Source organism: Oncorhynchus clarkii, chromosome 5, assembly GCF_045791955.1.
Source record: "Oncorhynchus clarkii lewisi isolate Uvic-CL-2024 chromosome 5, UVic_Ocla_1.0, whole genome shotgun sequence".
Classification (NCBI taxonomy): Eukaryota; Metazoa; Chordata; class Actinopteri; order Salmoniformes; family Salmonidae; genus Oncorhynchus; species Oncorhynchus clarkii.
In genome coordinates, this window is record NC_092151.1 from 15351705 (window position 1) to 15368066 (window position 16362).

At 42.4% G+C, this 16362-nt stretch overlaps 1 protein-coding gene across 2 annotated transcripts in view; it reads right to left on the reverse strand.

The window, feature by feature from the left end:
* The window catches only part of LOC139408418 (senataxin), a 66500-nt gene extending 51980 nt beyond the window's left edge, over positions 1 to 14520 (reverse strand). For both annotated transcript variants that reach the window (XM_071152268.1, XM_071152269.1), the window contains exons 1-2: positions 14315 to 14520; positions 12599 to 12796 (exon numbers count right to left, since the gene is read on the reverse strand). In XM_071152268.1, the coding sequence (XP_071008369.1) occupies positions 12599 to 12796; positions 14315 to 14317 (201 nt within the window). In that variant the 5' untranslated portion in view covers positions 14318 to 14520. The remainder of the gene's footprint in view (positions 1 to 12598; positions 12797 to 14314) is intronic.
* Positions 14521 to 16362: the final 1842 nt, after the last annotated feature.

Sequence of the window (16362 nt, forward strand, 5' to 3'; positions counted from 1 at the left end):
CACCATACCAAGGTGGTACAGAACAGACATGCGGCCACAGAACAGACACACCCTGAAACTACACGTGTTCTGTGATGCAAGTGAAAGGGCCTACGGTGCAGTAGCTAACATGCAAGGTTAATCACAAGACAGGGAAACAACGACATGTCTAGTTGCATCCAAGTCCAGGGTAGCTCAACTCAAAAAAAATGAGCTTATGGGAGCGAGACTAGCAAACAACCTGATGACCACACTGGAAAAAGAAGAAAAACAGATTCAAATGTGGACAGACTCGATGATCGTGCTGCATTGGATTTGCAGCTCAGCACAGAAATGGAAACAGTTTGTCGCGAACAAAGTGAGAGATCCAGTCCTTGACCAATTCAGAGTCATGGTCACATATTGAAGTGAAAATGAATCCAGCCCTACAAGAGGACAAACTGTTCGAAACTTGCCACAGAGCCAGCTTTGGTGGAATGGACCCAGAATTCTGACATCACCCAATCAGTCCAAGGAGCCTGATGATAACAAGGTTCCAGAAGAGGTAAATGCAGAACTTAAGTCCAGTCGCCAGGTTACTGTACAACTCGCAGCAAACAGCAGAGACATCACTGACCCTGTGTTGGAGCTTCAAAAGGTACAAACTGAAAAGAGTGTTCAGAGTCACCGCCTTGATAAAGAGATTCATAGCCAATGCTCGTACAAACAATGATGCAAGGTGAACTGATTGCTGATGAACTGTTCGATGCAGAAAAGTACTGGATCAAGGTAACAAGAGTTTCGGACAGGAGATCAAACTACTGAAGGCAGGAAAAGGTCTAAACAATGACTGTCAAAATAAGATAACTGAAACCGTTCTTGGACGAACACAAACTACTCAACTTCGTTGAGGAGACCTATTCAGTTGATATACTGCTGAGAGATTTAGATGATCACAGTTGTTCATCGGGAGGAGGATGTTGTAACTTGAATGGGTTACAGAGTTAATGTTTACAGTTAATTAATTGAGCTGTATCTTAAGATATTTTCTTTACAGTTATTTACATATGTAATTGTATTAGAATGTGTGTTGGAGATTGAGAGAACTACATTCATATTTTGTTGTATTAGTGAGTATTGGATTACGCTTTTGACTGCAAGTTTCAGAATGCCTTGCGTCAGGAAGTAGAGAGAGAACGCGGCAGTTATGTACAAGTGATTATCCTGACTCTAGCAGGCAACTTTGTTTTGCAGAACCTAAAGTTGTTAAATGTAACGTGAACAAGTAGTATTACTAAAAGAAGCTTTCATTTCAACCCCGATGTTCCGAATCATTACTTTGAAGATAGTTATTCTATATACAGTGTTTGATATGACAACAAATTAAAATGCCAGGCAGTTATTGAGACAGGGTACAAACTAAAGTGTTGATAAGTGTTTCCTAGGGGACCCTATAAGCTTTGGCTACATTGCATGTTCTCTCTTAGCTACTTCATGTAGCTAACATATTCTTGCTTTGCATATTCCTCTTTGATTTAGAAGATATTGTTGCACAAACATGCTGATTTAGGTCTACAACGTCACTGGTATTATCAGGCTGTATTAGCTCGCTACGTTTGCTCTTACTCAGTACATTTATTAGCTAGCTAGCTATTAGCAGATAACAATTAGTGTCTCAAGTTTCCTGGCAACTTGCTAAGAAAAGACAAACTAGCGGTTTGCTGATGTAAGAAACAAACTGATAGTGTCATTATAGAACGCTAGTGGATTTATATTACGAAACAAAGTGAAAACAGCATTGTTATCATCAACATTGTTGCATTGACCATGCAGACTGAACGCAAGTGTCTCGTGGTTGAGGAACATCAAATGGCCTCCTTGAGTGACCGAGGGCATGGCTAGGTCAGTGTGGAAAGTGGCATGGAGAGAGAGCGATGACTCAAGTAGCAAATGAAACTATAAAAATTGACATTACACATGGCATATCATCTTTAACAAACCAAACATTCAAATACCGTTATGTTTATTTTTGAGGGGGGGGGGGGGGGGGTTACCTTTATCTAACTAGGCAAGTCAGTTAAGAACAAATTCTTGGCTCTGCCTGTCGGAAGTGGAGTTCCAGAGCTCACAGGTGTGCCTGGCATGGATTGTGACTCCATTTTGTTCCTTGCCCTCTTCAATGCGTCATTCTCCACCTGACTCCGCCAATTACGCGTGACTCTCCACCAATGCAGAGTGACTCTCCACCAACGCATTAGCTTTCGCCTGTATTTCTGCCCTCAGATAATGCTTCTCTTTCTACTGGTCTGCCTTCAATGACTTGATCTCGGTCTTCAAAGTTTGAATCTGATCCATGTGCACCTTCATCAGATGAGCTAAATGGTACCGACCTGAGCCCCCATCGATTACAGCAGCCCATGATAGAAATGGTAGATCAATCCAGTTCGGATTTAAGTAGATCTTTTGACTGACGCCTTTAGTGACAGGTCTAATGCTCTAATATTTAATCATTTCTGCCCTCTGAGTTCATATCTAAGGGGCATTTTTCACACCATTATTAGTTTCATTGCAAGTTCACACTAAAACAAACCGGCACTAAGAACAGCGTGAACGTTCACCTAGTCAGCGCCATTATTACCGCAATGCCCCTTAAAATGTTGCTCTGTGCTACCCAGTGGGAAGGGGGTCCACCCCGCCACCCTCCTCCTCCCTTCCCCATGGGCTAGGTCAGTCTTCTGTGCGCTGCTCTGCCGCCCGTTCCGTGCCTCCTGCACTTGTGCCTTGAACCTTGTGCGCCTACCGCCATCTCAGTGGATAAAGCTGGAGAACTGCAAGGCAATCCCATTGTGCACCACTCAGGAGCCATGACCAATATATATTGTCCTACTAGAAACATTGTTTGCAGAATTCACAGCCTGCTACACTTGTGAAAAAGGTTGGTAATATATCTGAGAATATTTAAGGGGCTTTTATATAATTCTAAATGAATTAATAGCTTTGTTATAAAAATTACAATATTTTAGAGATTATTTTGTTTTCAAATAACGTAAAGTGAGTGGGGAAAAACCCATTCTTGAACATGGGGTGAGACATTGTTACTAATTTGTAAATAAAGCCAGTTTGTTATATAGAATTATTTATTTCTGGTTTTAGAGGGAGAGAACCAGCATCTGTAGCAACACAGTTTGCGATGTAGTGTCTTAGACCACTGCGCCCCTCGGGGGCTGTACAACGTGACCGGTCAGGAGTACGCTACAGTACTACTATAGGACCAAAATAATCCTAACATTTCAACACCCTAATTGTAATCCAAGTTTCTCTTAGAATAAAAACCTTACAGAGTAACAGTTTTATTAAGTAATACTGACAAGTAGTAACAAAAATGATAAGATGGCGCCAGTGCAGAAGGCAGACGTTTTTGGTGTCCCCATCCGATAGTGTTTTTTGTTCGTAACTTATCTTATGACCGAAAATATTTTATAGACATCCGGACTGCGATTACTCAGACTAGCAGAGTCCTTTTTCTTCTTTCATGACTTTGACGAGCCAGAGGATATACGGCTCCCTCGGGAACAGGCCCCGACCCCAGTGATCTGCTTGAAGAGGAGGCGGAGAAAGAGGCCAGCGAAAAAACCCTCACTCCCCTCAATTCTGCTCACAAACATGCAATCTTTGGACAAAATGGACGAGTTATTGGGAAGATTAAACTACCAACGGGAAATGAAAAACGAACATCTTATGCGTCACAGAGTCGTGGCTGAACAACGACAATATCAACATACAGCTGGCTGGTTATACGCTGTACCAGCAGGATGGAACAGCGGCGTCTGGTAAGACAAGGGGCAGCGCTCTGTGTATTTTTGTAAACAACAGCTGGTGCACGATATCTAAGGAAGTCTCGAGCTATTGCTTGCCTGAGGAAGAGTTTCTCATAAGCTGCAGATCACACTACCTACCTAGAGAGTTCATATTTTTCTTACCACCGCAGACCAATGCAGGCACTAAAACTGCACTCAGTGAGATGTATACCGCAATTAGCAAACAGGAAAACTCTCATCCAGAGGCGGCGCTCCTAGTAGCCAAGGACTTTAACCCCTGAACCACCCATCCCGGATCCAGTATAATTGTCATCAGCAACGCTGATTAGCATAGCACCACAGTCAAATAATATTACTAGAAAATATTAATATTCATGAAATCACAAGTGCAATATTGCAAAACACAGTTTAGCCTTTTATTAATCCACCTGTCTCAGATTTAAATTATGCTTTACTGCAAACGCAATACAAGTGTTTGTGTAAGTCTATCGGTCGCTCGACAAAACAATAAGTACACTTAGCATCAGGTAACTTGGTCAAGAAAATCAGAAAAGCAATCAAATTAATTGTTTACCTTTGATGATCTTCAGATGTTTTCACTCATTAGACTCCCAGTTAGACAACAAATGTTCCTTTTGTTCCATAAAGATATTTTTTATATCCAAATATCTCCGTTAGTTTGGTGCGTTATGCCCAGGAATCCACCGGAAAGAGTGGTCACGACAACGCAGACAAAAATTCCAAATTATATCCATAATGTCCACAGAAAAATGTCAAACAGTTTTTATAATCAATCCTCAGAGTGTTTTTCAAATATCTATTCGATAATATATCAACCGGGACAGTTGGCTTTTCACTAGGACCGGGAGTAACAATGGCCACCTTTCTCTTTTGCGCACAACACTCTGAGAGCCCCCACCTATCCACTTACGCAATGTGGTCGTTCACGCTCATTCTTCAAAATAAAAGCCTGAAACTATGTCTAAAGGCTTTTGACACCTTAGGGAAGCCATAGAAAAATTTGGTTGATATCCCTTTAAATGGGCAATAGGGATGATTAAGAACAGAGGTTTCAAAAACAGGGGCACTTCCTGATTGGATTTTCCTCAGGTTTTAGCCTGCAATATCAGTTCTGTTTAACTCAGACAATTTTGACAGTTTTGGAAACTTTAGAGTGTTTACTATCCTAATGTGTCAATTATATGCATATTCTAGCATCTGGTCCTGAGAAATAGGCCGTTTACTTTGGGAACATAATTTTTCCAAACATAAAAACAGTGCCCCCTAGCTTCAAGAGGTTAATGCAGGGAAACTTAAATATTTTTTACCTCATTTCTATCAACAAGTTAAAATGTGCAACCAGGGGGAAAAGAACTCTGGACCACCTTTACTCCACACACAGATGCATACAAAGCTCTCCCTTGCCCTCCATTTGGCAAATCTGACCATAATTCCATCCTCCTGATTCCTGCTTAGAAGCAAAAATTAAAGCAGGAAGCAACAGTGACTAGATAAAAAGAAAAAGTGGTGAGATGAATCAGATGATAAACGACAGGACTGTTTTGCTATCACAGACTGGAATATTTTCCTGGGATGCCCCCAATGGCATTGAGGAGTACACTACATATGTCATTGGCTTCATCAATAAGTGTATCGATGACATCGTCCTCACAGTGACAGTACGTACAGAAGTCTAAAGTTTACATACACCTTAGCCAAATATATTTTAAACTCAGTTTCCTGACATTTAATCCAAGTCAAAATTCCCTGTCGTAGGTCAGTTAGGATCACCACTTTATTTTAAGATTGTGAAAATTTCAGAATAGAGAATTATTTATTTCAGCTTTTATTTCTTTCATCACATTCCCATCGGGTCAAAAGTTTACATACACTCAATTAGTATTTGGTAGCATTGCCTTTAAGTTGTTTAAGTTGGGTCAAACATTTTGGGTAGCCTTCCCACAATAAGTTGGGTGAATTTTGGCCCATTCCTCCTGACAGAGCTGGAATAACTGAGTGAGGTTTATAAGGCCTCCTTGTTGCACAAGCCTTTTCAGTTCTGCCCACAAATTTTCTATAGGTTTGAGGTCAGTGCTTTGTGATGGCCACTCCAATACCTCGACTTTGTTGTCCTTAAGCCATTTTGCCACAACTTTGAAAGTATGCTTGGGGTCATTGTCCATTTGGAAGACCCATTTGCGACCAAGCTTTAACTTGGCTGCCTGACTGATGTCTTGAGATGTTAATTCAATGTATCCACATAATTTTGCCTCCTCATGATGCCATCCATTTTGTGAAGTGCAACAGTCCCTCCAGCAGCAAAGCACATCCACAGCATGATGCTGCCACCCCTGTGCTTCACGGTTGGGATGGTGTTCTCCAGTTTCAACTGTTCTGCATTATTATTATTTGACCATGCTGGTTATTTATGAACATTTGAACATCTTGGCCATGTTCTGTTATAATCTCCACCCGGCACAGCCAGAAGAGGACTGGCCACCCCACATGTGCTCTCTCTAATTCTCTCTTTCTTTCTCTCGGAGGACCTGAGCCCTAGGACCATGCCCCAGGACTACCTGACATGATGACTCCTTGCTGTCCCCAGTCCACCTGGCCGTGCTGCTGCTCCAGTTTCAACTGTTCTGCCTTATTATTATTAGACCTTGCTGGTCATTTATGAACATTTGAACATCTTGGCCATGTTCTGTTATAATCTCCACCCGGCACAGCCAGAAGAGGACTGGCCACCCCACATAGCCTGGTTCCTCTCTAGGTTTCTTCCTAGGTTTTGGCATTTCTAGGGAGTTTTCCTAGCCACTGTGCTTCTACACCGGCATTGCTTGCTGTTTGGGGTTTTAGGCTGGGTTTCTGTACAGCACTTTGAGATATCAGCTGATGTACGAAGGGCTATATAAATAAATTGTATTTTGATTTGATTTGTTCTTCGGCTTGCAAGCCTCCTCCTTTTTCCTCCAAACATAACAATGGGCATTATGGCCAAACAGTTCTATTCTTCTTTCATCAGACCAGAGGACATTTCTCCAAAAAGTCTGATCTTTGTCCCCAATCTTTGCTGTTGTTCTGGGATTGATTTGCACTTTCCACACCAATGTACGTTCATCTCTAGGAAACAGAACGCGTTTCCTTCCTGAGCGGTATGACTGCTGTATGGTCCCATGGTGTTTATACTTGCGTCCTATTGTTTGTACAGATGAACGTGGTACCTTCAGGCATTTGGAAATTGCTCCCAAGGATGAACCAGACTTGTGGAGGTCTACAATTGTTATTCTGAGGTCTTAGCTGATTTCTTTTGATTTTCCAATGATGTCAAGCAAAGAGGCACTGAGTTTGTAGGTAGGCCTTGAAATACATCCATAGGTACACCTCCATTTTCTGGAATTATCCAAGTTGTTTAAAGGCACAGTCAACTTAGTAGAGGTAAAATTCTGAATTCTCTGGAATTGTCATACAGTGAATTTTAAGTGAAATAATAGGTCTGTAAACAATTGTTGGAAAAATTACTTGTGTCATGCAAAGTAGATGTCCTAACCGACTTGCAAAAACTATCGTTTGTTAACAAGAAATTTGTGGAGTGGTTGAAAAACAAGTTCTTATGACTCCAACCTAAGTGTATGTAAACTTCCGACTTCAACTGTACATACTAGAGGTTGACCAATTAATCAGCATTTTTGGAAGCCGATTATTTAGATTTTTTTATTCCACCTTTATTTAACCAGGTTGAGAACAAGTTCTCATTTGCAACTGCGACCTGGCCAAGATAAAGCATAGCAGTGTGAACAGACAGCAACAGAGTTACACATGGAGTAAACAATTAACAAGTCAATAACACAGTAGAGAAAAAAAAGAAAAAGTCTATATACATTGTGTGCAAAAGGCATGAGGTAGGAGAATAATAACAAATTTAGCAGATTAACACTGGAGTGATAAATGATCAGATGGTCATGTACAGGTAGAGATATTAGTGTGCAAAAGAGCAGAAAAGTAAATAAATATAAACATTATGGGGATGAGGTAGGTAAAATTGGTTGGGCTATTTACCGATAGACTATGTACAGCAGCAGCGATCGGTTAGCTGCTCAGATAGCAGATGTTTGAAGTTGGTGAGGGAGAGAAAAGTATCCAACTTTAGCGAATTTTGCAATTCGTTCCATCACAGGCAGCAGAGAACTGGAACGAAAGGCGGCCAAATGAGGTGTTGGCTTTAGGGATGATCAGTGAGATACACCTGCAAGAGCGCGAGCTAAGGGTGGGTGTTGCCATCGTGACCAGTGAACTGAGGTAAGGCGGAGCTTTACCTAGCATGGACTTGTAGATGACCTAGAGCCAGTAGGTCTGGCGACGAATATGTAGCGAGGGCCAGCCGACTAGAGCATACAGGTCGCAGTGGTGGGTGGTATAAGGTGCTTTAGTAACAAAACGGATGGCACTGTGATAAACTGCATCCAGTTTGCTTAGTAGAGTATTGGAAGCTATTTTGTAGATGACATCGCCTAAGTCGAGGATCGGTAGGATAGTCAGTTTTACTAGGGTAAATTTGGCAGCGTGAGTGAAGGAGGTTTTGTTGCGGAATAGAAAGCCGACTCTAGATTTGATTTTGGATTGGAGATGTTTGATATGAGTCTGGAAGGAGCGTTTACAGGCTAGCCAGACACCTAGGTACTTATAGATGTCCACATATTCTAGGTCGGAACCATCCAGGGTGGTGATGCTAGTCAGGCGTGCGGGTGCAGGCAGCGAACGGTTGAAAAGCATGCATTTGGTTTTACTTGCATTTAAGAGCAGTTGGAGGCCACGGAAGGAGTGGTGTATGGCATTGAAGCTCGTTTGAAGGTTAGATAACACAGTGTCCAAGGACGGGCTGGAAGTATACAGAATGGTGTCGTCTGCGTAGAGGTGGATCGGGGAATCGCCCGCAGCAAGAGCAACATCATTGATATATACAGAGAAAAGAGTCGGCCCGAGAATTTAACCCTGTGGCACCCCCATAGAGACAGCCAGAGGACCGGACAGCATGCCCTCCGATTTGACACACTGAACTCTGTCTGCAAAGTAGTTGGTGAACCAGGCAAGGCAGTCATCAGAAAAACCGAGGCTACTGAGTCTGCCGATAAGAATATGGTGATTGACAGAGTCGAAAGCCTTGGCAAGGTCGATGAAGACGGCTGCACAGTACTGTCTTTTATCGATGGCGGTTATGATATCGTTTAGTACCTTGAGCGTGGCTGAGGTGCACCCGTGACCGGCTCGGAAACCAGATTGCACAGCGGAGAAGGTACGGTGGGATTCGAGATGGTCAGTGACCTGTTTGTTGACTTAGCTTTCGAAGACCTTAGATAGGCAGGGCAGGATGGATATACGTCTGTAACAGCTTGGCCGTTTACAATGCATTCCACGAGCACTGAGTGGCAGGCTGACCACCTGTTACGTGAGTACAGTAAGGTGCCACGGTAAGTTGCTAGCTAGCATTAAACTTATCTTATAAAAAACAATCAATCTTCACATAACCTAGTAAAATCAACCATGTGTAGTTAACTAGCTTGTCCTGCGTTGCATATATTCAATGCTGTGCCTGTTAATTTATCATCGAATCACAGCCTACTTTGCCAAACGGGGGATGAGTTAACAAAAGCAAACATTGCACGAATGTACCTAACCATAAACATCAATGCCCCTCTTAAAATCAATACACAGAAGTATATGTTTTAAAACCTGCATATTTAGTAAAAATAAATTAATGTTAGCAGGCAATATTAACTAGGGAAATTGTGTCACTTCTCTTGCGTTCATTGCACACAGAGTCGGGGTATATGCAACAGTTTGGGCCGCCTGGCTCGTTTCAAACTAATTTGCCCAAATTTTACATAATTATGACATGACATTGAAGGTTGTGCAATGTAACAGCAATATTTACATTTAGGGATGCCACCCATTCAATAAAATACGTAACGGTTCTGTATATCACTGAATAGAAAGTTGTTTTCTCAAAATAATAGGTCATTAATATGGTCAAATTCGGAAACTACGGCTTGTATTTCTGTGTGTTTATTATATTATAATTAAGTCTATGATTTGATAGAGCAGTCTGACTGAGCGGTGGTAGGCAGCAGCAGGCTCGTAAGCATTCACTCAAACAGCACTTTCCTACGTGTGCCAGCAGCTCTTCGCAGTGCTTGAAGCGCAGCGCTGTTAATGACTTCAAGCCTATGAACTCCCGAGATAAGGCTGGCAATACTATAGTGCCTATAAGAACATCCAATAGTCAAAGGTATTTGAAATACAATGGTAAAGTGAAACAGTCCAATAAATTCCTATAATAACTACAACCTAAAACTTCTTAGCTGGGAATATTTTAGACTCGTGTTAAAAGGAACCACCAGCTTTCATATGTTCTCATGTTCTGAGCAAGGAACTTAAACGTTAGCTTTTTTACATGGCAGATATTGCTCTTACTTTCTCCTCCAACACTGTTTTCACATTATTTAAACCAAATTGAACATGTTTTATTACATATTCGAGAACAAATTGATTTTATTGATGTATTATACTAAGTTCAAATAAGTGTTCATTCAATGTTGTTGTAATTGTCATTAATACAAATACATATACATATATATATATATAAAAATCTGCCGATTAATCGGTATCAGTTTTTTTTTTGCTCCTCCAATAATCGGTATTGAAAAATCCAAATTGGTCGACCTCTAGTACATACCCCAACCAGAAGCCATGGATTACAGGCAGCATCCGCACTGAGCTAAAAAAGCTGCCGCTTTCAAGGAGCGGGACTCTAACCCGGAAGCTTATAAGAAATCCTGCTGTGCCCTCCGAAGAACCATCAAACAGCCAAAGCATCAATACAGGACTAAGATCGAGTCGTACGACACCGGCTCTGAGGCTCGTCGGATGTGGCAGGGCCTGCAAACCATTACAGACAGAAGGGAAGCACAGCCGAGAGCTGCCCAGTGACACGAGCCTACCGAAGGAGCTAAACTACTTCTATGCTCACTTGAGGCAAATAACACTGAAACATGCATGAGAGCACCAACTGTACCGGGAGACTGTGTGATCACGCTGTCCGCAGCCGATATGAGCAAGACCTTTAGACAGGTCATTCACAAGGCCGCAGGACCAGACGGATTACTAGGACGTGTACTGACCAACTAGTCAGTGTCTTCACTGACATTCTTCAACCTCACCCTGTCCGAGTCTGCAGTACCAACATGTTTTAAGCAGACCACCATAGTCCATGTGCCCAAGAACACTAAATGACTACCGACCCGTAGCACTCACATCTGTAGCCATGAAGTGCTTTGAAAGGCTGGTCATGGCTCACATCAACACCATTATCCCAGAAACCCTAGACCCACTCCAATTTGCATACTGCCCCAACAAAGCCACAGATGATGAAGTCTATTGCACTCCACACTGCCCTTTCCCACCTGGACAAAAGGAAAACCAATGTGAGAATGCTATTCATTGACTACAGCTTAGCGTTCAACACCATAGAGTCCTCAAAGCACATCAATAAGCTAAGGACCGTGGGACTAAACACCTCCCTCTGCAACTGGATCCTGGACTTCCTGACAGGCCGCCCCCAGGTGGTAAGGGTAGGTAACAACACATCCGTCACGCTGATCCTCAACACAGGGGCCCCTCAGGACTGAGCATGCCCCCATTCTCATTGACAGGGCTGCAGTGGATCAGGTTGAGAGATTCAAGTTCCTTGGTGTCCACATCACCAACAAACTAACATGGTCCAAGCACACCATGACAGTTGTGAAGCGGACACGACAAATCCTATTCCCCCTCAGGAGACTGAAAAGATCTGACATGGTTCCTCAGATCCTCAAAAGGTTATCCAGCTGCACCATCGAGAGCATCCTGACTGGTTGCATCACTGCCTGGTATGGTAACTGCTCAGCCTCCGACCGCACGGCACTACAAGGGTAGTGTGAACTACCCGGTACATCACCGGGGCCAAGCTTCCTGTCCTCCAGGACCTCTTTTTCAGGCGGTGTCAGAGGAAGGTCCTAAAAATGGTCAAAGACTACAGCCACCCTAGTCAGACTTGTCTCTGCTAGCACACGGCAAGCGGTACCAGAGCACCAAGTCTAGGTCCAAGAGGCTTCTAAACAGCTTCTACCCTCAAGCCATAAGACTCCTGAACATCTTGTCAAATGGCAACCCAGACTATTTGCCACCCCCTCCCTTCACCACTGCCAATCTCTGTTGCCATCTATGCATAGTCACTTTAATAACTCTACCTACATGTACATACTACCTCAACTAACCGACACCCCATGTGTGCAAATAATATTTTTTTTACTGCTGCTCTAATTACTTCTCTCATTTTTATCCATATTTTTTTAAACCACACTGTTGGTACGTAAGCATTTCACTATAAAGTCTACACCTGCCATATTTGGCGCATGTGACTAATAACATTTTATTTAAAAAAAATGTGTATTTATCTGGGTGAGCTGCAGGACAGAGGATTAGCAATTATTACAGTATTGTTCTAAATTCAATCACCTCCATCCTCATTCAGAAATTTAAATTCCATTTTGAAGACACGCACGATTATCAGTTTCTATTTGGTTTATGTCGCCAATTCACTGTCAGTTCGACAAAGTAGCACCTTGGGACCCAAAATCATAATCCGTGCTCTAACTCCCCCTTGCGCTGGTCTGGAGCAATGAAGTAGTGATGCAGAGTACCGTACTAAACCACAAATTACTTTGAAGTCACGCAGTATAACACAAAACTTTCAGTTGAGCGACCACTGTTTGGTTCATCCTTACCCGGTGCAGTCCAGGTAACTCCTCCTTCGCCCGATGGTACGCTACCACACACTCCAGGCACTTATCGAGGTCATCGTTGAGTGCTGCCTTCTCGTTGACTGCCTCCTCATCCTCTGCTAACCAAGACACAGCACAGTACCTCTGGAGCAGTTTTGCAACATCGTCACCCAATGACGTGCACCAACGGCACATGCTCATCTACAAGGGACAAGATGAGAGTGTTGCTAGACCTTGTGATCATTTGACATCCAACATGCAAGAATGTACTCCTTTGAGGACAATGAACTCGTTGGTTCTGCTGACACACATCCACTTTATCAATGAGCAGCATTGGCCGCCTAAATCAAATCTGTAGAAATGTATTTGGTGCTACAAACTGGTAAATGTTTGTGACACTGGGATTTGGCTGAGCAGTCACAATAGTTAAGTGGATAGTACAGCAAGGTCACAAGTTCCCATTCAAGAAACAAGTACCCCAGGAAGCCTTATCCAACATAAACAATCCCATTGAGTTGGGTGTGAAACCCTGGCCGGGAGGTGAGAAAACGGGCAGAAGACAGGCACTTCAAGGTCTGCCCCTGGGCCGAAAGCTTACTTTGTCTCAAACACCATGGTTTGAAACCACAGTTTGAGACTATTTTTTATTTAACTAGGCAAGCCAGTTAAGAACAAATTCTTATTTTACAATGACGGCCTAGGAACAGTGGTTTAACTGCCTTGATCCGGGGCAGATCGAAATATGTTTACCTTGTTAGCTCAGGGATTCAATCTTGCAACCTTTCGGTTACTTGGCCTAAAACTCTATACACTTGGAGGTGTCAAGTACAAATATTCACTTTAACAGCAGTTACGGTCCCAAAAACTACCGTCAAATAATAAAAGGCCTACTTCCTGTATTTTAGCTAGCTAGAACCTGGCCTAATTACTGTAAATTTAGTTAGCTGGCTAAAGTACAGTAAACAGGGCTTGATATAGCTAGCTAAATTACAGTAAGTATGCCTTTTTATTTAAGGTCGTTTTTGGTACCGTAACGTAACTGCTGTTAAAGTGAATATGCCAACTTGAAATCTTATACAACTAGTAGAAAAAGCTTGAGAAAAATTTGACGTTGACACATGCGAAAGTTGTAACCAAGTTACCGTTACTACGAGCATTTAGTAATAACATTACTAGGCCGTCTACTGTACTACCAACACCGTTTACAGTGACATTGGCAATATTATCTAGTTGGCCTAGCAGTGTCAGGCCCCATTTCACCAACAAAAGAGCTCCAATATCGCTAATATTCCATATGTTGGTGTGCGTGACTGTCTAAATGTTGTTTTAAATCTGTAAATCATCAAGTGATTCGTCAAGTGGCTGGTTAGGTAGTTAGCAACTAGCAGCGCAAATTGTAGCTAGTTACCTGGCTAACGCACCGTTAGCTTCAGCTAGATGTACAACAGGAACATTTTAAATGTAACTAACTAACTTAACTAGCTAGATATGACGCCAACTTTAATAGTTAGCTAGCTACTTGTTTTCCTTATCAGCAAATGTCACGACATTCAATTTGTTGGCGATTTTAGAGACGTTTGTAGTCTAGCTTCCAGTTGTGTCGACAAAGTTGTCTGGTGAAAGCAAGGATGTAAACCTGGTGGCATGAGTCGAACCCTGCCGCGGTCTGGAAAGTCGTTAGCTGGCTACAAAGTCGCGTCTTGTTTAACCAGAACTCACCATGTTGAACAAGTGCTTAATCCAAACGGTGCACTAATTTATTTAATCTTGGTAGATATATAGATTCCCAATATAACGAACATTCAATGACATTTCTCGCTAACGTGCTGTTTACACTGCAAACACACGCGGTCATTCTAGAACAAAATCTCCTCTGAGTATAACCAGTGATGTTCTCACTCCCCTTGTCCCCTGCTGATTTACTTACTACTTCTTCTTTGGGATTTGGTTGGCGGATCGCATCCAACATTTAGGTGCAAACACCGCCACCTACTGTACTGGTGTGTGAGGCCTTTCACGGCATACCTACATTATAATCTTAGACACAAAATTAGGAAAAGGATAAGGAAAATTACCCAACCACATATTAGCCCCATCTAAAAATAAAAAAAAACACCACCCATCCACTATTTAACCCCACCTAGACCTACTCCAGACCAGGTCTGAGAGGATATCACTACCACTCAACACCTACTGCAGCTGTTCTGCAGTAAATTTTCACAATCCCAAGTACTTCTCTTCTCTCGATTTTCTGTGAATTAAGATACATTTCTGCAGTACAACTAACATCTCCCTCCTACACACTGCTGTAATATGCCCATAACCCTGACACCTAAAACAACGTAATATTTTCATCGCATAACTCTCACGGGATAACTGACACTTCCTGCCTTGACCTTATCTAGTAATGATTCTGCATCAAAACTCAGCATGACAGATAATGTCTTCTCAGTTTCCCTACTGGATCTACGTCTTATCAAGTTGCGGGTGTCATAGACACCGGGAATCTTCCATTTCAATTGCTCTTCCTCAGCACTCATTAATGCCACCCCTGTTATCATTCCTTTCAACGGCACCCTGCTCCGGAGAGCAAAGCATGTCACAATTATTATCCCTAATCTCGTGATCTGGAGCGCCCTCTCCTCTGAGCATTGGAAACACAATAAATCATCACAAGTGCACTCCGAGTTACCTTCACCAACTCAACAGTCCCCAACCTCTCCTCCACCCAACTTGACACCACATATGAATCAACCAAACAGCAAGTATCCATTATCTCTACAAATCTCATTCCCACTGGGCCAAAATCATCCTGATCTTCCTTGGGACTAGGCCCAAACTCGGCAATCACACTCAACAAGTTCCATCTCTGAACTACTGGAGCACATACAGTGCCTTGCGAAAGTATTCGGCCCCCTTGAACTTTGCGACCTTTTGCCACATTTCAGGCTTCAAACATAAAGATATAAAACTGTATTTTTTTGTGAAGAATCAACAACAAGTGGGACACAATCATGAAGTGGAACGACATTTATTGGATATTTCAAACTTTTTCAACAAATCAAAAACTGAAAAATTGGGCGTGCAAAATTATTCAGCCCCCTTAAGTTAATACTTTGTAGCGCCACCTTTTGCTGCGATTACAGCTGTAAGTCGCTTGGGGTATGTCTCTATCAGTTTTGCACATCAAGAGACTGAAATTTTCCCCCATTCCTCCTTGCAAAACAGCTCGAGCTCAGTGAGGTTTGATGGAGAGCATTTGTGAACAGCAGTTTTCAGTTCTTTCCACAGATTCTCGATTGGATTCAGGTCTGGACTTTGACTTGGCCATTCTAACACCTGGATATGTTTAATTTTGAACCATTCCATTGTAGATTTTGCTTTATGTTTTGGATCATTCTCTTGTTGGAAGACAAATCTCCGTCCCAGTCTCAGGTCTTTTGCAGACTCCATCAGGTTTTCTTCCAGAATGGTCCTGTATTTGGCTCCATCCATCTTCCCATCAATTTTAACCATCTTCCCTGTCCCTGCTGAAGAAAAGCAGGCCCAAACCATGATGCTGCCACCACTTTTTGACAGTGGGGATGGTGTGTTCAGGGTGATGAGCTGTGTTGCTTTTACGCCAAACATAACGTTTTGCATTGTTGCCAAAAAGTTCAATTTTGGTTTCATCTCACCAGAGCACCTTCTTCCACATGTTTGGTGTGTCTCCCAGGTGGCTTGTGGCAAACTTTAAACAACACTTTTTATGGATATCTTTAAGAAAT